The sequence below is a fragment of the Castor canadensis genome, chromosome 6 (genome assembly GCF_047511655.1).
Source record: "Castor canadensis chromosome 6, mCasCan1.hap1v2, whole genome shotgun sequence".
Taxonomy (NCBI): domain Eukaryota; kingdom Metazoa; phylum Chordata; class Mammalia; order Rodentia; family Castoridae; genus Castor; species Castor canadensis.
In genome coordinates, this window is record NC_133391.1 from 39,654,577 (window position 1) to 39,675,754 (window position 21,178).

Sequence of the window (21,178 nt, forward strand, 5' to 3'; positions counted from 1 at the left end):
TCTCTAGGAATGTTCAATTTGGTGGTGCTGTTCCCAGTGCCACCCTCTCCAGAATAGGGGTAAATATCAGGTAGGTCTGGCCTAGCCAATCATAGCCATTTAGAGAGTTCTGAAAACACTTTGTTGAATCATTTTCTTGGTTGCTCAGGCTGGTCTTGAAGTCCTGGGCTCAAGTGGTCCTGCTACCTCAGCATCCCGAGTAGCTGAGACTATAGGCCAGTGTCATGACACTCGTCTTGTTAAAAACACTTTCAGCTGTATCCTGAAGTGAGAATCCTAGGTACAGTGTTGTGTAACAGAGCATGCACATTGTGTTGTATGCCATGTAAAGACACTTTTCTTTTTCCAATCCCTTCCTAATACAGACAGACCTCATAGCCAAATATTTATCTTAACTATTAGCTTCATGTTCATGTTTCCAATTTTTTTTTTTTTGGTTATTTTCAAAAGAAGAGCTAAATTGAGGTCACATCCACTTTCACTTTCTTGCTTTCTCACAGTGGAATGGCCAGAGTTAAGAACAATAATAGAAGGAAGAAACAGGAGTTGTGAATAGCTAACTAGACAGTCAGTCTTAATTTTTAAACCAGTTAAAATACATAAGGTAAAATAGTGGGCTCCAAACCTGAAGCTCTTGATCCCAGAGTGTTCTATTTCTCATTTCTTAGCAGCTAATCAACTTTAAAACATGAAGGAATAAAAACAAGGAAATAATCATAAGGCATTCCTTGGACAGAGTTTCTAAACATGAATAAAAAATCAAAAATAATGAGCCCCCTTCACTGAGCTCAGGTACTGTACTTGGTGCTTTACTGCATTATCTTACTATTGTTCTAACCACCACCTCACAAGGAAGGAGCCTTGAATTTTCTGCCTTGTGAGGAGGAAACTGTGGCCTAGACAAAATAATGGAAACGTATCCTGGGCTACACTTCTGGAACTAGGATGAACATTTTTTATAATGAAATTAAAACTGGATATTTTTATTTTATCTTATAGAATGTATTCTTTGTAAAAAAAAAGCAGCTATAGAAAATTAAAGTTTTAGCAAGTCACTAATACAGATGTTTGACGTTTGTATGTGTATAGGATTACACACACACATGCACAGATCTGAGAGATACATTGTGAATTGACGGCATTGGTTAACCTTGGAGGGGGCAGATAAGAAGGATGAGGAATGCAAGTGATGATCAAACAAGTCTTTAGCTTTGCCTTGAATACTCCAGTTTTTTTTTGTGAGGAGAATGTTTTCATATATTAGTTGTACAAACTTAAATAAATAATTTAAAAATCTTTGAAGAATGGGACAAGAAGCTTAATTCCACATAAAGTTTAATCTTCTTTGACCCCTTTCTGGTGACTTCTTCATCACAATATAAACATCTAAGAATGTTTAAATTTTCCAAAGCTAGTATGAGCATGTGTTAATTGGCATAGTTAACATTATAAGTCCCCTTGATGAGGAAGTATAAGGTAATGTAGCATGGTGCTTAAGCACACAGACCCTGGAGCCAGACTGCCTAGGTTTGAATCTTGACTTCCCCAATGTATGATCTCTTTGCCTCAGTTTCCTCATTTACACTAAAAGAAACTCTCTTATATAGATTATTGTTAGGCCTAAATGAATCATTATCTCTTCAGTTCTTAGAATAGCACTTGGCACACTGTAAGAGCCATATAAGGATTAGTTATCATCATCATCTTAACATTTACAAGAAACTATGCTAAGTTTTTGCGTGCATTTATACTTTTTTCTGTGTATGTATATGCATATGTATATTCAAGCATTCATGTGGGTAAATGTAGATAAATTTTATTAAAATTAGATCATATTATTTGTGAGTTATATAACCTTTTGTATCTGACAGCGTATATTAGAAATAACTTTTCATATCATTAGATGAAACAATTACTGTTGAAAACAAAAATTAGATGCATTTGGTCTTAAGCAGTTAATGAGGAATGGATCCTTTTGACTAAATATATGAACTTATGATAAAATAAAACTCTGTACTGAAAACCAGAAGTGTTCGTAGGTGTCAGCAGAGCTTACTTGAAGGACTCCATGGACACTGATACTTCCTAGCCAAGATGATTGTTACTTGCCCAGCTTGTAAGCAGTGATATTCAGTATTTTAAAATGTTTATTTTCAGAGCCAATATGTAAGATAGAATGCTGTTTTTAAAGTGTCACTGTGGGAAAAATATTGAAGTAAAATTCTTTGTAAAGATATAAAATGATCTGTCAAAAGCACATTGATTATTAATAGAATTATTTCTTCTTTGCCTTCTTTTCATCTCCTTCTTTTCAGGAGATGTTTCACAAAGCAGAAGAATTCTTATTCAAAACGATGGATAGTGAAATGGATGACATGGACACATCAGATACCCAGTGGGGCTGGTTTTACCTGGCAGAATGTGGGAAGTGGCACATGTTTCAGGTATCTCCTGGCCTTGAACTTAACGGAAAGGGTGTTGACTCACCTAGCAGTATCTTGCTGCTGGGGTATAAGATGATATGAATGCAGAACTTGAAAAAAAAACATAAGGAAATCAAAAGAAAAATTAGAAAATTCTTCTAGCTCTTTTCCTTTTCCTTTTCCTGGCTTTTCACAGTAATTCACTTAGAAGAAACGGTACAGGTGCACTATGTGGACAGGGAGCCAGCATCACTGAGAGTTGCATGGTGTTAGTATGTCTGAGCAGTTTCAAGTTTGATTTTGTGGTGAAGAGCAAGACCGATGCTAAGCACCTTCTGTATCCCAAGTATTTGTGTCATGCACATATTTTCTCTTGGATACTCACAACTGTTTTTTGTTTGTTTGTTTGTTTTGTTTTGGATGGGACTGCAATTTAAACTCAGAGCTTCAAGCTTGCAAAGAAAACACCCTACTGTTTGAGTAAATCCCCAGTCCTCACAACAACTCAGAAGCAGAAGTCTGTCTTACAGTCAAAGAAAATGAAACTCAATAAAGTTAACATAATTTGGCCCAGACCACAGAGGAAGTTTAGCTAAGATTTGAACCCATATTTAAAAACCTGAGTTCTTTTTTTTTAAGTCTTAACAAGCTATTTAAAGATTTACTTTGAGCCACTTAGAAAATGTAACTATTGGATGATTTGTAAAATTGTAATAATTTGTAAAAAGAGGCTATGGCCAACTGTTGAAGGGAACCACAGCAGCAGCCATTTCTTCACTGAGATCCTTAAACCATTTTTAGTATGCTGGCTTAGTTGTGTTCTTCCTGTGTGTTGGAAAGGAGAACGGGTGACAGTAATCTTCCCTCAATTCTCCATTCTGTCACTTACCACAGTACCACTTCTGTGGATAAATCATTAATGTGAATAGCTGGTAAATGAAACTTTCTGGTTTGTTTTAAAGCCGGATACCAACATTCAGTGTTCAGTTAGCAGTGAAGATATCGAAAAAAGCTTCAAAACAAACCCTTGTGGCTCCATTTCTTTTACCACTTCCAAATTCAGCTACAAGATAGACTTCGCAGGTATGTTTTTTTCCCTAATAGTTATATTCGTTTATGTTGGTATGGTGCAGTCTCCAACTGTGAAAATCAGGATTAGCTGATGTACTTTTAAACCGCAAAGAGAATCCTCTTTGTTATACACAAAAAATAGCTGTATAAAAATTCAAAATATGCTCATGAAGGTATGTTGTGAGCACATATGTAAATATCAGTGTGTCCCCCACGCAGCTATTATATGCTCATAAAAAATCAAGACTTAAATCCTTAAGCATCATTGCCTTTTATGAAAGCATGCTTATATGCTTATGTATATTAATGTATGTGGAGGTTGTCAGATATTTTGAGTTCATGGAATGCTTGTCTTGAAGGAACACAAAATACTTTATACCTCTTGTGTTTTGTTTGAGATAAGTTCTCACAATATTGCCCAGGCTGGCCTTGAACTTGCAATCCTTCTGCTTCAGCCTCTGGAATAGCTGAGATTATAGGATTGCACTATCACACCTGGTTTATAGCTCTTGTTTTATGCATCATCCCATCAGCCTAGAAATAGGTTTGAAATTGCTAGAAGCTTTTCATTTTAAAGGCCAAACAGATGTTAAATGAGAAAGTCATAGGTAGCTGGTGATTGTTTCAAGACCAAAGTTTAGCCCAAGAACCCTTCTCTTGTCTTAGCCAGAACTATTTCTTTAAGGGACATTGCCTTGTGCTGTTTTCTGATTTCACTGGCTTTTTCATAGATTATCAAGCTAAGCTGGAAATCAGCTCCATTTTGGATTTCATTCATGACATATGGGCCTGTTTTTAGGTATCCCATGAAAAACCTGTTGGATTCAGTCCCTTATACTTTAAGCTGTCATCTATTGTTTATTGCTTTGAGGTGAACAAGATAGAATGGGGGGCTTTCTTAATAAAAGTGCCTTTTGGTTACTACACAGCTTATCCTTCAGCTGCTGTTTGCCAGTTAGTACGGGCTGTGTCTTTCTGACCGTGGTAGTAGTGTGCTGTAGTTGGGTAGGGTAGGAAAGCCTTAGGAAATTCCCTTGAATAAGCCACATCCTAGAAGTGATGAAGGGGATTTGTCAAGGAAGAGGTCAATACAAGCACACATCTAATAATTACTGCCCCACCAAAGTTGTTTTTCCTGCTTTTAGATTATCAAGAGTTAAAACCATTATATTGTTTCCTGACCAATCATAACAGCTAAGTGACATTAGGGTAGTAGGCAGCCTTTAAAGGACCTGAACTTGTCTTTCTGCTGCAGCCTAGGCTGAAGGTGTCTTCTAGACGTTTCTAATTTTGTGTACAAGTGCTGCTTTTGAAGCAATACTGAAACAATAGGATATACACAGGCTTCGGGCTTCTTGAAATGGAATGAAGTTTGTAAAAGCATTCTGTAGGTAATTCAGCAAGCCACATTTCTGAAAGAATACTTACTAGTAGGCTATACTTTTTGAAGGTTTCCTGTGAGAAAATGAAGTATATCAGAAGTATCCTTATCAAAGTATAGAAGTCATGTATACCAACAGCTCAAGCTCCCCAAACAGTATGTAATGATACTGTTTCAAGAGTGTAACATTAGCAATTCACATAAGTTACTTCAAAAAGCTAATAGCCCCAGTCATTCTGCCACTAGCCAACTTAGTTTCTCTCTGTGAAGTGGTGGAAGACGATGGCTGGCACCATAGGTACCATATTCAATGTGCTGAGATGATCCCACTTACCCCTGAATGGTGGTAGTGCCAGTGTGTGCTGAGTCTCCCAGCACACAGACAGAGCAGAACATACTTTAGCATTTGCTGAGCAGAATGATGTAATAGACAAGATAACCTGGCTAGAATCTTGTATAAGATTACTGCTTAACTGGAGAGTAAAGAAATGGACCTGGTAAGTGTTGCAAAGGCCGAGGCATAGATGGAAGGAGAAATTGATGCCTGTAGTTTATTAGTCTTTTATCATTAGACTCTTTTATATAAGTATGTGTTGGGTCTCGCCGGGTTTTCTGTGTTCTGTTTTTGGTTTAGGTATACAGTTTAAAGAGAAGGGAAGAAGTGTACAAATTTTTGAAATTCTGTGAGTTGTTCAAGTTTTATAATGGTAAAGTATCTCTTTTGTCATTTCCAAAATTTTTGGAGAAATCAAAGTACATTTCCCACAAACAGAAGATTTAGTATGATAATTTCTTTCTCTTCCTAATACTCTTAACTTTCCCAAGTTTAGAACTCTTGTATTATAGTGTCAGTTTAACCTAGTGTGATACAAAAAGGAACAGACCTTGCATAGTAAACAGTGTATGAAATTAGCATCTTTGTGTGTGAGCTTACATCAAGCAATGAAGTTGTGCTCCTTGAATGGCACCTTTATGCCATGGTAGAAAAATAGATGCATGGCAAAGCATCCGAACATGCTGTGCTTGTCAGCTACTCCCAAAGCTACGTGATTCCCGACCATCATGTAGTGTGGCTACTGACCTTCATGACACTTTATAGTGCAGTGTATTTCTGTGGTTTATCTGCTACCTTTGTCTTTGTGTACAGAAATGAAGCAAATGAATCTCACCACTGGAAAGCAGCGCTTAATAAAAAGGGCTCCCTTCTCCATCAGTGCTTTCAGGTATTGGGAAGAGAGAACAAGGGCAGAGGGGCGGGTTTCTCTCTCCTTTCTCTTTCTTACTATTTGGAAGAAAAAAATTAGACTGGCAGTGTTTTGGTAGGTCACCTAGTGATCTCAGTATTGGCCTCTTAAACATTAAACCTCTCATTTGTTGACAAAACAGCCAATTATTATCTTCCATCATTCTTTTCCTTTTTTCCTTGTATATTTTTCAGTTCTCTAGAATAGTGTTCATGATAGTTACAAAATTCCTTATGGTCTCTACCATAGACCTGAAAATAACCCACTGAAGTTTGAGCTTTAACTGGAAATACTCTCACAAAGCTATCCCATTATTTGGGCCATATATCCTAGGTAATTGGCCACTCCATTGATCCCCATTGGTCAACTCCTAGAAGTAATGCCAAGTGTATAGTGATGAAAGGAGGTCTGAGGAAGATGCTTGCACAGTGAGGCAACCATGCAGCTCTCTGCTCCCTGAATCTGAATTGCAGGTTTTCTTTTTTGTTTTCTGGATATATGTAGCCCACCCCACCCCCCAAATAGGTATAAATGCCAGAAGAGAATAAATGTCTGTTGTTCATAGGAATGTAATAGAAGGGGAAAATCTTATAGCATGTCCTCTGTTTTTTGGAATGATTCCTCAAGCAAATATTGAAATTCCTTCATTCAAAGAATTTAAAAAGAAACTTAAAAAAAAAAAAAGTACCATGTGAATCATAGGTAGGGTCCTGTTGCTTCTTCCAAGGAGATCTTTTAAAAGGATTAAAGCAAAAGAAAGAAACTGAAAGAATTAGAGTAGAAAAATAAGTATTTTAAGTTTCTATCAATTCATTTCTTAAGATTTTTGGCTTCTAGTGTGTCATCATGATTAAAAGTTATTTGAGTGTTATGATGTTCCAATACTACTATGGAATAGAGAGTATTTTCTCAGCAGCTACTTCAAATCCACAGTCTCACTAACATAAATACAATAAAGGACTGAGCATTTATTACAGGCAAGATATCAGAGGCAGATCACACATGCTTCCTGATAAAGAATCCACTGAGGCAAGGGCTACAGTAACATGGTTTTTTTTGAGGCAGTGTCCTCATACGTAGCTCAGTCTGGTCTTGAATTCTCAATCTTCTTGCTTCAGCCTCCAAAGTGCTAGGATTACATGTGTGCACCAGGACATCTGGCTGTACATAAAAGGAACTTTTTTTTTAGTTTTGTTTTCCATAGCTGAAAGATGCTTTAGGTAAAGTGACAAAAAGATTGAGAGAATATTTTTTTACTCATTATAATTCCTATGGAATTTGAAGTTATCTCAGAACCCTAAGACCAACATGGGCAAGGAATTTCAGTGCTCATAATAACCACATCCATAACAAGAGAAATACAGATTAATTCCACACTGTTTTTGTTATCAGACTGACAATAATCCAAAAGTTTAAGAACACACCTTTTTGGAGTGGTTGTTGGAAAATGTAGACATTCTCTGCATTTCTGGAGAGACTGTTAACAAATGCAACCTTCAAAGACAGCATTTAGGCAGTATCAAAGTCATGAATAAATACATATTTTGACTCAGAAATTTCATTTTAAGATGTTATTCTACAGATAGACTAGTGGGTGTGTAAAATGACAAGTGGACAAACATGTCCTTTGTATCATTCTTAATACAGTAGCAAAAAGTTGAAGACGAGCTAAGGATCATCCACAGGGGTCTGGTTAACTAAATTATGGCACCACACAGTGGAGTTCTATGCATCTATGAAATAGTATGCATTGATTTACTCACCCAGTATTTGCTGAGTGTGCCATGTGCCAGGCTCTGCGTGCCAGGCACTGGGAATGGGAAGACTCTTAAGTTCTGATAAGGAAAGATCTGGATAAGAATTGGTGAGGTAAAGAAAAACAGGAGTTCAGGCAAGAAGTCAGCAAGGGTCAAAATAACTGGAGTGGGAGGGAAACTCCCCACTGTGTGCTTCTTTTAATCATATGTTGATTTTTTTCAAAACTAAAAATGAATTGAAAAAGTTCATTAATTTTCTCCCTTAGCTTTTAATCACCAAGGGAACTGGTGTGTTAGTTCCAGCCTTTTGCTATTAAACCCTTATCCTCACTGCCTTTCTGTGTTCACGTCAAGTGGCTTAAACGTGTTAGATGTTTTTAGCAGGTTGCTGACTGACTGCAGTAAGTGAATTGCTGTGGGCTGTTTGAGGGAATGAGGAACAGTAAGTAGAAGAAGTGGATTGTTTAGGGTTGAGTCAGAGCTTGGAGGACATCTGATGGTTGGTAGCCTTTCAATTTTATACAGTAAGCAGGATAAATAAGAGTTCTGGCTTCTTTTCAGCAGGAGTTTAATTTTTCTTCAAAATTCCTTTTCTTTAGCTAAAATCTTCTTCACATTTAAAATAGCTGGAAATTGAAAAAATATAGAACTAAACAGCTATTTTTTAATTTTAATAGTATGTATGGTTGGATAGTTTCCATTAAAGTTCACAATTCAGCATCTAAGAAGTAGCACGTAGTAGACATTCAATAAATATTTTTGATTAAAGGAACCAAGGGTTACACTTTAATTACATTTTTCATAATACTCTGAAAAACTAAAATTCAGCTTCAGAAAAAAGACTAAGTTTCTGAAAATAATTATAATCAGCTTTTGATCCTTTGCTTTGTCTTTTGCTGTTTGAAGTTATATCTGTGAAAATGAGGCCATCCCTATGCCAGCACACTGGGAGAATGTGAATACTGAAGTTCCCTATCAGGTAAGAGCAGGCTGACCAGCTGTCCTGGGGAAGGAACAGCGAAGGACACAATTAAGTGATGCCCACTTCGTCTTCCAGCTTGTTTCTCTACACAATCAAACACATGAATACAATGAAGTTGCTAGTCTCTTTGGGAAGACAATGGATCGCAATCGAATTAAAAGAATTCAGAGAATTCAAAACTTAGACTTATGGGAGTTCTTTTGCAGGTAAGTTGATTGCTGCTCTGAACCTTCTTGTCTCTAAGACCCTTGGACACGAATGTTTGTGCTCATTTCGTAGACATGCCCTTTTTGTCTTGCCATCCTTTGACCTGACCTCTCAGCCCTCCTCTTCAGCATTGTTAAGGAGTGGGAGAGAATGTTTCAATTCCAGACATTACAAGGTGAAAAGCTCTCTCCCTTTCACAGTTCAGAACACGAACGTCACAGTCTCAGGAGCTGTGCAGCTCTGTTATAACTGGGCTTGGCTCAGTCTTTTGTGTTGAATTCGAAATCTCTGGAAACATTGTTGAACTTAAAAAACAAAACAAAAACAGTTGCACTATCTTATAGTCTGTAGCCATTTGCTTGTTTTAAAGAAAACTAAAACACACCTTCAGATTTTCTTCTTGGATCAAAGTTTATGTGGTAGATTTAAGATGTTAATTCATTGCTAGATTTAAGTTGGAAATTACCCATTAGATTGCTCAGTAAGCAGTTAACCTAAAAAGAAAGCCCATTACTAAAAACTTAAAGAGATTATCCAAATTAAGCTGTTGTGTTGCATTTTTATAACAAGTATTACTCAAAATAAGTGGATCTCTGAATTGTTTTAAATAAATATTTGCAGATGGGATTTGATTTCTAGTATTTTTACTATAAGCTGACTTTAATTTTTTATTCAGAAAAAATTAAAATAGACACAAGAGTAGAGTCTAATCTAATGAACCCAGGTACTTGTCATCCCGATTCACCATTCAGCAAGGTTTGCCACATGTAAATCTGTCTCCCTTTTTGTTATTGTTATTGCTGCTAAAAGCAAATCACAGACTGTCTCTCATTTCATTTCCACATACTTGAGAATTCGGCTTACTTCCTTTGATAATGGTACATGGAATTCTTTCATGATCCTAACTGCTAGACCTGAATACATTCCAGATATTATTCTATAATGGCTTATAGTCAGATAAGTGACTTTCTGCCTTTGTTTTTTATGATCTTGACTCTTACACTAAACCAACATTTAGTTCTGGCAATAACTGAGTTCAACTAATTTTAGAAGGTTTTGTTTGGATGTTCTCTTATAGAGAAAGGTGGAAGTCTCTGCCTCCTTTGGTTTTATTTTCTCAGTGAACAAAGTATTTGTTATTCTTAATTAGTCCTCTAAAGTGGAATTCATATTGTTTTCCCTCATACTAGTTCTCAGTAAAAGCCTACTGGTAAAAATGTACTGCTCAATCTCTAAAACATTTAATGCTAAGAATGTCACTGGAAACAGTTTTCATCTGGTGATGCCTTTCATGGTTTAGGTAATGTGATGGTAAAAGAACCTTCTGCCTGCCATGACAGTGCAAAGTACCCAGTCTCAAAAGGGCAGCCTGTCATTTTGCATCTCCTTGCAGAACAGAAATGACTTAGTGGGTCTCATTGTTGTGTCAGCTCTGACTCACCATATAATCAGGCCCACGTGAGTCCATCGGGAGTTAGATTGCATGTAGCTCTTGCAAGCCTTTCTTACTCCTCTCCCTTCTTCCACCAAATGGTCTTAGCATCTGCTTTGTGACAGGCATTTTTCTAGGCACTTAGGATTTAGCGGCATATTCAGGACTGTAGGTCAGACAAAGAGCCAGGCCACTGCTAATCAGAAATGTAGGGATGAGCACAGGGCATCATGAGAGCACAAAGTGAGGGTGTCTGTCCACCCTTCCCCACAAAGTCGGCTGTGTGTTGTGGGTATTAAGGAGAACTCGCCAAGGAAGGTGTTTAAGCTAGACACAGGTTGGGTAAAGCAGGGCATCCCTGGTGTCAGGAGCAGTATGGGCCAAAGTTTTGATATAAAAGGGCACATAGAAAATTGAGAGCCTTTCAAATAAAACAGAACATTAAAGCAAATGGTGAAACAGTAGGCTAGAAAGGTAGTTGAAAGGCAGGGTATGCAGGAGTTTGGAGAAGAGCCAAGATGGCTGGGAGATTTGTCTTCATTAGCTTTGGTTGAGCTGAATTGATCCAGAGTGAAAATCAGAGATGTAGCAAGTGCCAGACCATGCAGATCTTTAAAAATTAGACTAAGGAGTTTAGGTCCCCAGGTTGCCCCTCTCCCCACCCTCGGACAGTTAAAAGCTTGTAATACTTTTTAGCAAGAGAATGATGGATTTGATTAAGCCATATGGTGGGGAAGATTTTGAAGCAGTGGTTCTCAGTGGAAGTAATTTTGCCTACCAAGGGACACTGGCAATGATGGAAGACATTTTTGGTTGTCATATTGTATGGTAGATGGTAATGTTGCTGTCTATGGAATGCTAAGCATCCCATAGTTCACAGGACAGTCTCACACAACAAAGAATCATTCAGTCTAAAATATTAATAGTATACGGCTGAGAAGTCCTGATTTAAAGAAATCACAGTTTGAACCAGGGAGACCTGTTTAGGAAATTGTTCTGGTAATCAAACTGAACAGATACATTGCATGGCCTCTGAACCAAAGTGGTGTCTGCTTTGTTGGAAGTGAAGACGACCATCTTGAGATGTCAAGGATATAAAATAATAGGTCTTGGTGCTTGGTTTAATGTGTGCAGTGGGGAGGGTAAGGGAGAAGGGGTACCTCCCAAGTTTCTGGCCTGTTTGTTTAGGGAATGTGGGTGGGAACAGGCCTTGGCCTTTGTCTGTAGGGATGATGGGAAGGAGTAGCAGCTGATACACAGCAGTTGATGTGTAGGTCAGGAGTTCAGGAGAGTTGCTCAGACTAGAGACAAAGGCTGTGCAGTTGTTAGAAAAAGTGGGGTCATAGAAACTACAGGAATAACTAAGACAAGCTGGCAATGCATGCAGATTAAGAAAGGAGGATGAAGGACCAGACTCTGGAAGGGATGGACAGAGGAAGAGAGAACCCAAGGAGGAGACAGGATTAACAACCACACTAGTGGAAGAAAGCAATGGCTTACACAAATAGGTATCATCTGCGGGATCCTGTATCAGAGAGATGCCGAGTAAGGTAAATACAGAGAATTTTGGTAACTTGATGAAAGTAGTGTTGGTGGACACTATATGGTGTATACAAGCAAATGTCAACAGCTTCTTCAGGAAGCTTGGCAGTAAAAGGGATGAGAGATTGAGAAGCTACATAAGATAAGTAGGGAAGAGTGGGCTTCTTTGGAGTGTGTGTGTTTAATTTTGTGATAGGAGACCTGACCATGGTGATTTAAATGACAGGAAGGAGAAAGGTAGGAAGAGTAACTGGGGGACTAAGGCCACCAAAGAGTGGTGATAGGATGAAATTCAGAAAGGAGGTAGGTATGGTGTCCAGTTAGGTCTGCAGATAAGTAGAGGTATAGGGTGTAGAATGGAGCTAGACTACGCCATTCCTTCCCAACCCCGTTAGTTTCCATGGTGAAATAAGCAGTTAAGTCACCTACATAGAATGACAAGCTAGGAAGATACAGATAAGAAGAGAAGAAGAAGGGGAGATTTGAAATGGCCCCTGTGGGAAATGGGGGAGGAAGAGATAATGTGACCATAGAATGTCTATCAGTGTTGAGGGTCTAGCTGAAGGTGGAGCATGTGAATGTCTAGTGGAAGTCATGGGGGGTTTTATGTGATTTACTTCAGCCATACAAATGTAAGAGCAGGTAGGGGAGATGGTTGGATTGATCCAGGGCTGGGAAGCATAAGGCAGTGAAAGTTGCTATCTGGTTAACAGTGTAGATCTACATTGACTGGAGATGTGCAAACCTGGCTGCATATCAGTCATCTGAGGGGCTCTTTAAAAAGTAGAGATAATTGTCACCTATCCCAGAGCCACTGAGTCAGAACCTCTGAGTTCTGCAAGTGTTTCTGATGTTCTTCTAGCACAGTCTACCCTTAGGTAAACTTCCTTCACTCAATCCAGAGCCTGGAGATACTCCTGCTCCAGTGCAGAGTGAAGACCGTACAAAGTTTGGATGTTTTGGCACTCTAGTCCTGAGAGGAAGGGTAATTATGAGACATCTTTGAGAAGTAGGTGTCTATTCTCAGTAGGTTCAGAAATGAATTTTGGCTTGGATACAGGTGGGCAGGGTTATGAAGAATTTAGCATCGTCCTGTGTCTTTCCTTGCAGGTTTAACTGAAGTTCAAGAGATCTTGAAACTCAACTTCAGCCTTCCTGAAACACCAAAGGCCTAGTCTGTCTGTGTCCACATTCCTGGGTGCCTTAGTGAGGGCACTAAAATAAACCTTGTTGTGAGAGATACAAAGTTTAACCGCCCTGCCCAGCTCTGCCTCCAGCTGGCAGATATGCTCCCTCCATTCCAGGAACCACAGAGTGTTTCGTGCCCATCAACACCCACACTCCAGGCTCTTTAATCCACAGTTTACAGATAATGTCCATGAGCGACTCGAATGAATTTTACAAGACTCATTTTAATCTGTGTCTGAAATCTAGTGTCAAGTGAACATCCTGGTTTGTAGAATGGATTGTAATCATTGTAGCTCATGAAGCCTGACCTTAAAGGTTGTGCATTAAACAAATCTTTACTTTAAAAACTGGTATGAATTCACCAATGCCAAACTAACAGGATTGCCATAGTGACAGACAGGAAAGCCCCTAAGATAACCTAACTGGATTTCTAAAATGTGGCTGAGAAAGCTTCTTATGATAAGACAGAATATGCCCGGTGATGCAGAAGGAGGAAAATTCATAGACCATTAGAAGTCTTAAAAGAATAACTTGATGGCATGCTTTCTTTTTTTATGCTGACAGTACTAAGTTGTTTCAGTAGTTTTTGCTGGTAGTACTGTGGCCTCATGCTTGCTATGCAGGTGCTCTACCACTTGAGCCACACCCCTAGCCCTTTTTGGCTTTACTTTTTATTGGATAGGGTCTCATATTTTTGCCTGAGGCCAGCCTCAGATTGCAATACTCCTACTTACGCTTCCCACGTAGCCGAGATCACAAGTATATACCACCGTGCCTGGCATATTTGTTGAGATAGGGTCTTGCTAACTTTTTCCTCAGGCTGTCCTTAAGTTGCAATCCTGCTGATCTCTGCCTCCTGAGTAGCTGGGATTATAGGCATTAGCTACTGTACCTAGCTGGCATGCATGCTTTCTTTTTGAGTACTTCAACATTTTTATCAGGCACTTAGATGAAAGTATAGAAGACATATCACATTTGTGAAAGGGTTGAAACTAGAAGGGGAGCTTATTTGTCTTGTGAGTGAGTAGTCAGAAAGACCTTGAAAGTAGGTCAAAACAAATACTATCTTTTTTAAAAAGCTGTCGCCCTTAGTTATAAAAGGAACAAATGTGCGTTGTAGAAAAAAAAAAGTGAGACAGTACATAAAGTTCTAAAAAAAGAAAGTTGGTATTGTTTGTTCTTAGTGAAAGCATATACATTTTGTGAAATAAACATTTCCTTAATGTACATCCTTCTAGTATCACCCTCAGTGGTCTGGAAAGACAATTGTACTAGATCAAAACAAACATTTAATATTGATACATATTGCTGGATAGCTGGAGGAATATCATACATCTTCTCATTGCTATTGTCACTTAATGTGACATATTTCCTAGCTGCATGTTGTTGATAAAATGTGTCAGTTTACAATATGTATATTTCACTTTGTTACTTACTTTTTACTTTCTACATTACTATTTCAAGTAAAGGTTAAGCAACAGCACTCAGTTTATGAACACAGTCTGCTGAGCAAGGGCTGGTTTCAAAGTTTTAGTTTTAGCTGAGTGTACATGTTATGGACACAGTTTGATGTCACCATTACAAAACCAACCATACACATTTCTGGTGTGGCTGAACTAGAAGGTACTCAGCAGATTGTCCTTAATGGAGGATGGTCTGGTATGTAGAAGGGACTGGAATCTTGCTGTGTGAAGAAAAGTGTGTGTAGTGGAATGAGGAAGATGATGTGTATCTAACCCAGAAACAAAAGGCTTGGGAGCTGTTCATCGTTATTTGGGTTCTTTAGAGTTGTTTTATAAAGTGATTTGAATTATTCTGCGTTCAGAAAAGAATGACTAAGGCCAGTGAGTAGAATGATAGGAAGCAGATTCTGCTTCGGCGTTGGGATGGAGGTGCTTCCTAAGGTGACATGTAACTTGTGCCGTCTGGCAGAGCTGTGAGCCCTTGGCATGGGGACGGGCTGAGCAGGCGTTAAGCAGTGACATGTCGGAGATATAAGGAGGATTCTTCTTAAAACATCTTGTGAATGAAATATTTCAGGACTGAAAATGCCGCAGATAGTTTGCAGACACCCATATACCTACCAAGCAGATTTACCATTGAATACTTGTCATGTTGTCTTCCTGTTCACACCTGGTTTTACAAAGATGCAGAACATTCCAGATCCAGGCAGAGTGCTTACTCCTCCCCCTTACTCTCATCCTTTCTTCCTGAACTGATTTGATACCTTGTCCATATTTTGATCATTTTTACTACCTGGCATGCATATCTGTACAGTACACAGTATTATTTATTTTTGCAGCATTCTTTTCACATTCAGCATTTTCTCAGATTTACTATGCTGATGACATAGTGCTCATTCATTACTTTTATTTTAACTTTTATATGTAAACATATAACTTCAATTTTCTGTGAAAGAATTTTAGGTTTTCAGTTTTTGTGTTTTCTGTTACTGTTAATCCTACATTGAATATCCTTTTATGCATTGTAAGAGATTTGTCTTCTGGGAAGAAGGTTAAACTAGATGGCTTAATGTTCGTAAGGTTCAAAATTACATTCACGTCAGCCAACACTTTCTAATTTCTTGGAAAAAGAATAAGATGTGGTTCCAACTTAAAGAATTCCGTACTGCAAACTTTGTAGCATCATTTGTTTAGTCACGTTTAGGGGCATCTGTAAAGCTTAGCTGGCTTGGGTGATCAAATACTTTTATTACAATGAGGCATAGTCTAGGATATCTGTAAAATTAGGTGTAATTTTTAGCAGTGCTTGGGATCAAACTCAGGGCTTGGTGCATGCTAGACAAGCAATGTACCACTGAACTACAACCCCCCCCCCCAGCCTTTTTAGGTATAATTTTTGCGTTCAGTCTCAATGTTAAATATAATTTTTTTGATAAGATGATTTATGTGTCCAAGAGCATTTGAAATTGTTTCTTTTCCAGAACTGTTTTGGTCACTTACAATGTATATTAAAGGGGTATTTTTATTTCAACCTTTCTGTTGAATTTTGTTCTTTAAAAAAAATTAGTAAATGCCACTTACTACTGATTTCTGTGTGTGCTTTTTTCTGTCTGTGTGTATTATGTTTTCAGAAAAAAGGCTCAGCTCAAGAAAAAAAGAGGTGTCCCTCAGATTAATGAACAAATGCTATTTCATGGTACCAGCAATGAATTTGTGGAAGCAATTTGCATTCATAACTTTGATTGGAGAATAAATGGTATACATGGTGCTCTCTTTGGAAAAGGTAATTATTCTGAAGTCCAGGTCCAAGTGGAGCCCTAAGCGAGAGTTTCCTCTTTGGAGATAATTGATTTGTAACTCAGGAGTTTGGTAGTCATCAACTTCAAAGTTTCACACTGGGTTCCAGAGTATCTGAGCCACAGAAAAGTCACTTCTTCCACACAAGATGGAAATGAGGCTTGCACTTCTGCCAGATTAAATAGCTCCCTGAGTCCCAGTCATCTAGATGGGGCTGCATGCCCATGCTATAGAAGTTTTCATTACATATAATTTCCATGTATAAGGCCTTTCTGTGTATAAGCCTGTATACTATAGTGCTTTTTAGCAAATGTGGAGAGAATAATAAAACAAGTTCATTACATTGTCCATTGGTAGAGGTACTAGTGTTTAGGTTTTGTTAGAAAATGATGGGTGAGAATATTAAAGGGCAATAAAGGAATAGTGGGGGGAACCTCACCTTATTTCTAATGTTGTAAAAGTCCACATTCTCCAGTTTCTGCCCACTGCTCAATCAACTTAAGGAGCACAATGGCAGAAGGTAAGGGATGGACATTTACCTTTCTAGTCCGTCCTTTGTGCCTCACTTCTGGCAAGAGAGATAACCATCACTTAGGGTCAGGATATGCTACATTTTGAAAAAGAAAACTAAAATAATTATTGAAAAAGCCATCCCATTTATTTTAACTGTTAGAGGATCAGAAAAGTCTTAAATAAATCCCATCAATATTGGGTGATTTTGAGACTTTGCATTCATTTCCAAATTCTTTAGTCATTATTTCCTTAATGATGTCAGTCTCTGCTGTTTCCCACTTTAGTGAATTTTTATACTTAGTCAGTGAGTGAGTGAAAGCACTCTTCCGAATACCCAGGCATGAACAATTGTGCTCGTCAGCTTTCCCTTACTATAACACAATACCTGAGCTAATCAACTTAAAAAGAGGGAAGTTTTACTTTGGCTCATAGTTTTGGAGGTTTCAGTCCATGGTCAGTTGGCCCTGTTGCTTTTGGGCCTATTTTGAGATAAAATTTCATGGCCGAGAGCACGTGTTAGGGCAAGCTGCTCACCTCCTGGCAGCAAAGGGAAAAGAAGAAGAGGATCCAGGGTCCTATAACTCCCTATGAGTGCACACCCCCAGTGACCTAAGCCTTCCCACTTCCTAAAGTTTCCACCACATTCCAATAGCACCAAGCTAGGGACCAAGCCTTTAGCACATGGGCTGTGGGAGGACATTTAATAGCAACAACTAGGAAGAGCTTTGAACTCTCAGGAAAGGTTTCCAGGATATAAAGTTCTATTGTTTCCAGAATTATCAGATAATTTTTGGATTATTAATCATTATAATTATTAATAATTATTGAATTATTATTGGATCATATTATATCATAGAAATACTGCTTCTTGGGGGGTGAATTCTTTCTGTAGAGTGGAGTTTTCCTTGTGCTTTCTGGAGCTTTTGCTGGATGGGGAGAGGAAACTGAAGAAGGAAATGGAACTGGGCAGGAGGTCCTTGGGCTAAAAGTTCAGGTTCCGCCTCTGTTTTCTTTACTGGGTTTCTTTGTAAGATCTCTTGAAAACAAGTCTGATACCTCCAGTTTGGCAGGCGCACTGGAGGGCATTGGGGAGACCTGGTTCATGCCTGCAAGCCTATGCCTCTGGCAGTCTACACTGCAGCTGCTGCCCCACCACCTGGATTTCTATTCTTTTCTTAGAATCTGCAGATGAAGAGGTTCCACATCTACTTTCGTGATAATGATTCCATATGTCTGTTCTCCTAACAATTAGAATGTTTTTGCTTGTGTTTAATAATATGCTCAGGAGTAATCTTGGCTCTTTTTGGTCCTTTTTGTTCAAGGAACCTATTTTGCTAGAGATGCTGCTTACTCCAGTCGCTTCTGCAAAGATGACATAAAGCATGGAAACACATTCCAAATTCATGGTGTCAGCTTGCAACAGCGGCATCTGTTTAGAACATATAAGTCTATGTTTCTTGCTCGAGTGCTAATTGGAGATTACATAAACGGAGACTCCAAATATATGCGACCTCCTTCCAAAGACGGGAGCTATGTGAACTTATATGACAGCTGTGTGGATGACACCTGGAATCCAAAGATCTTTGTGGTTTTTGATGCCAACCAAATCTATCCTGAGTACTTGATAGACTTTCATTGATCTCACTTGCAATTCCATGGTCAAAGAAGTTTTGTTCTTTTTTGCAGGAGGATTTGCTCTCCTGTCATCTAGCCACTAAATGTTAATTATCTGATACTTTTGAAACAAATGAACAAAAGTGGCCTGCATATAAAAAGACATACTGACTCTAAGGTTGGTTTTTTTGTTGTTTTGTTTTTGTCTGTTACTCATGGTCTTTGTTAAAAATTAATGCTATTGTCATTTTAATGCAGGGGTGAAAGATACCATTCAAAGTTGAACCAGCTGAGTCTCAATTACCATGATCACACGGAGTCTTTAAAGTTTATGTGTGGTATCAGGAAAAATTATTTTAGCTCAAATGGACTTATTCATATATATGTTCAAAAAGTATCAATATAGATATATGTGTCCCATTAGAGGGACTGATGCTTTTATAAATTGAATTCTAGTATTGTCCACTAATCGACATGTTGCTTTGTTGGTCTTCTGAATGGGGGATTTAAAACCCTGAAACAGTCTGGGCACTTTGAGAGAAGTAAGAAATAAGGACCTTATTTTCAGTGCTATCAAAAAAGCCAGGAGGAGAAAATCCAGATGTGCCCTGCTTCCATTTGCCTTAGGATAGCAGGCAGCAGCCTCAGGACTGGGTCACACCATTCCCTTCTGTCTCCAACATCTGAATTGACAGTTGCTGCAGACTGTAACTAGCCACAGTTCATCCACCAGGGTTCTGCAGTTCCTGCACCAAGCCTAGTGCAACTTTTATTTATTGTTTAACACATTTATTTTCCCTTTGTCTTAGTTTCTACGCAATCACTTCTAAGATGTTTTTATCTGCCTCCCTACAATACACACAGCTACTCAACAATGATATCTAAAGTTCAATGTCTAAGTGGTGTCTCTTCATTTTGAATGATCGCAGTAAGGCTGGGATGCTTGGAGCAAATCCGGTTTATGCTTTTGAGTAGCAATTGACAACCTGTAACTCTTGAACAGCAACAGTCCGTAATTGTGTTCGATGGAAGTTTATTTACCTGTTCCATCTGTTTTCTGTTGTAGGGAAGGTTAAGTAGTGCTGACCCAGCTGCCTGCTCATTGGTGTTTAGCAGAGACTAGACACCTTGGCAGGATGCTGTATAGGAGTCAAGTATCGGGTGAGGAATTACCCATATGATTGTTGTGTCTTTCCAACATTGATTTTTCCATGATTCTCCCTGAAAAAGAGCACTTGCACCAAGCCTTTCCCAGAAAACCTTTTTCTGGCTCTTGATGTTACTAAATTCTCTCTTCGCTATCCTCACCTACTTTCGGCTGAGTTAGAAGAATGCAGTTTAACTTCAGTAACTGTCCAGGTCTGTATTGTTCCCTTCAGTCATCTGAATGGAGGAGGCAGCTAGAAAGAGTAAACGTATAGAGTAGGATTAGGGATGATGATTCTCCAAGTGCCACATTTCAGCAGATTTTTGTTATAGCCCAGACTTCATATAATTGTGCAGTCAGAAGTAAATACACGGTGCTCAGGAAATTGTAGGCACAGTACTTTTGAATAAAGTAGCAATAAAGATTTCCTGAACTGCGTGCGAATCCACCGCAGGTTTAGGTTTAGGTGGTAGGTTATGAATATTTAGAAAGAGCACATTCTAAAAACATGCAAAGTCCTTAGACTGTCTTGAAAGGTAGCACACCATGGCTCTCGACCAGTTCACAAAAAATAATGCTAGAAACATTAACAATTCAGATTTTCAGAATATTTTATTCTGAAATACTATTTTTATGTATACAAATGGTCCCCTCTTCAATGTGGCAGTCTTTTTCCCCAATTTCACATGAGTACATCTCTCATCACTTGAATGGAGTAATTGTAGGAGTATTTGGGAGTTAGTTTTCTTTTAGACATGTGTAGAACTTATGCTGAGGTGACTGAGAGCCCAGAGTTAGGTCTGTGCAACCCTAAGCCTCCCTAATTGGCTGATAGAAGGCAAGTAGGGTGCACTGCAGTGGCCACTGTAGGGAACACTGTACTCAGGTTCTTGTCTGAGACACTGCCAGCTCCCTTTTGTAAGAAAGAACTGATTTTGATACATAATTTAAAATATGATAGTATAGAGTTCATTGATGTTGAAATTTTCTTTGTTTGGTCAGTGAGCTGAACGGAAAATCATCTGATCAGTGTGTGGTAAGACTGGACACAGACACGGTTTCCTCTGATCGTCACATAGTATGGGTGGGAGAGTGAAGAGAACTTATTCCAGATTCGTGATAAGTGGTTCTATAAACTGTATTGAATAAATTCCAATTGCTAGTGACTTTTCTTTTCACCTTGGTGATTCTAGCCTCAGGGTAAAAATAAATGTGTTTATAAAAAGCAGTTTCATAAATCTTTTAGTTATGAACAGGAAGGTTTTATATGAGTACATCATTTCATTTCTAGACTATTGGTGGTGATGGAGACTTGGAGCCATTTTTAATGTATGAATATGTGGCTTTTACATTTGGTGATTAAAGCTTTCTGTGCTGGTCTTGACTGACTGTGTTTGCCACATTTGTTTCTGTGATT

The 21,178-nt window shown here is 38.5% G+C and overlaps 1 protein-coding gene across 9 annotated transcripts in view; it reads left to right on the forward strand.

Annotated features, from left to right (window-relative positions):
• Parp11 (poly(ADP-ribose) polymerase family member 11) overlaps positions 1 to 21,157 on the forward strand; it is a 46,341-nt gene extending 25,184 nt beyond the window's left edge. For 2 of the 9 annotated variants that reach the window (XM_074076249.1, XM_074076251.1), the window contains 7 exons: positions 2,316 to 2,444; positions 3,386 to 3,506; positions 6,023 to 6,098; positions 8,783 to 8,855; positions 8,934 to 9,064; positions 16,322 to 16,473; positions 18,323 to 21,157. In XM_074076249.1, coding sequence (XP_073932350.1) covers positions 2,319 to 2,444; positions 3,386 to 3,506; positions 6,023 to 6,098; positions 8,783 to 8,855; positions 8,934 to 9,064; positions 16,322 to 16,473; positions 18,323 to 18,639 — 996 coding nt within the window. In that variant the 5' untranslated portion in view covers positions 2,316 to 2,318 and the 3' untranslated portion in view covers positions 18,640 to 21,157. Of the gene's footprint in view, positions 1 to 668; positions 793 to 2,315; positions 2,445 to 3,385; positions 3,507 to 6,022; positions 6,099 to 8,782; positions 8,856 to 8,933; positions 9,065 to 16,321; positions 16,474 to 18,322 lie in introns of all 9 variants that reach the window. The other 7 variants (XM_074076255.1, XM_074076254.1, XM_074076250.1 and 4 more) reach the window with 6 other exon arrangements.
• Positions 21,158 to 21,178: the final 21 nt, after the last annotated feature.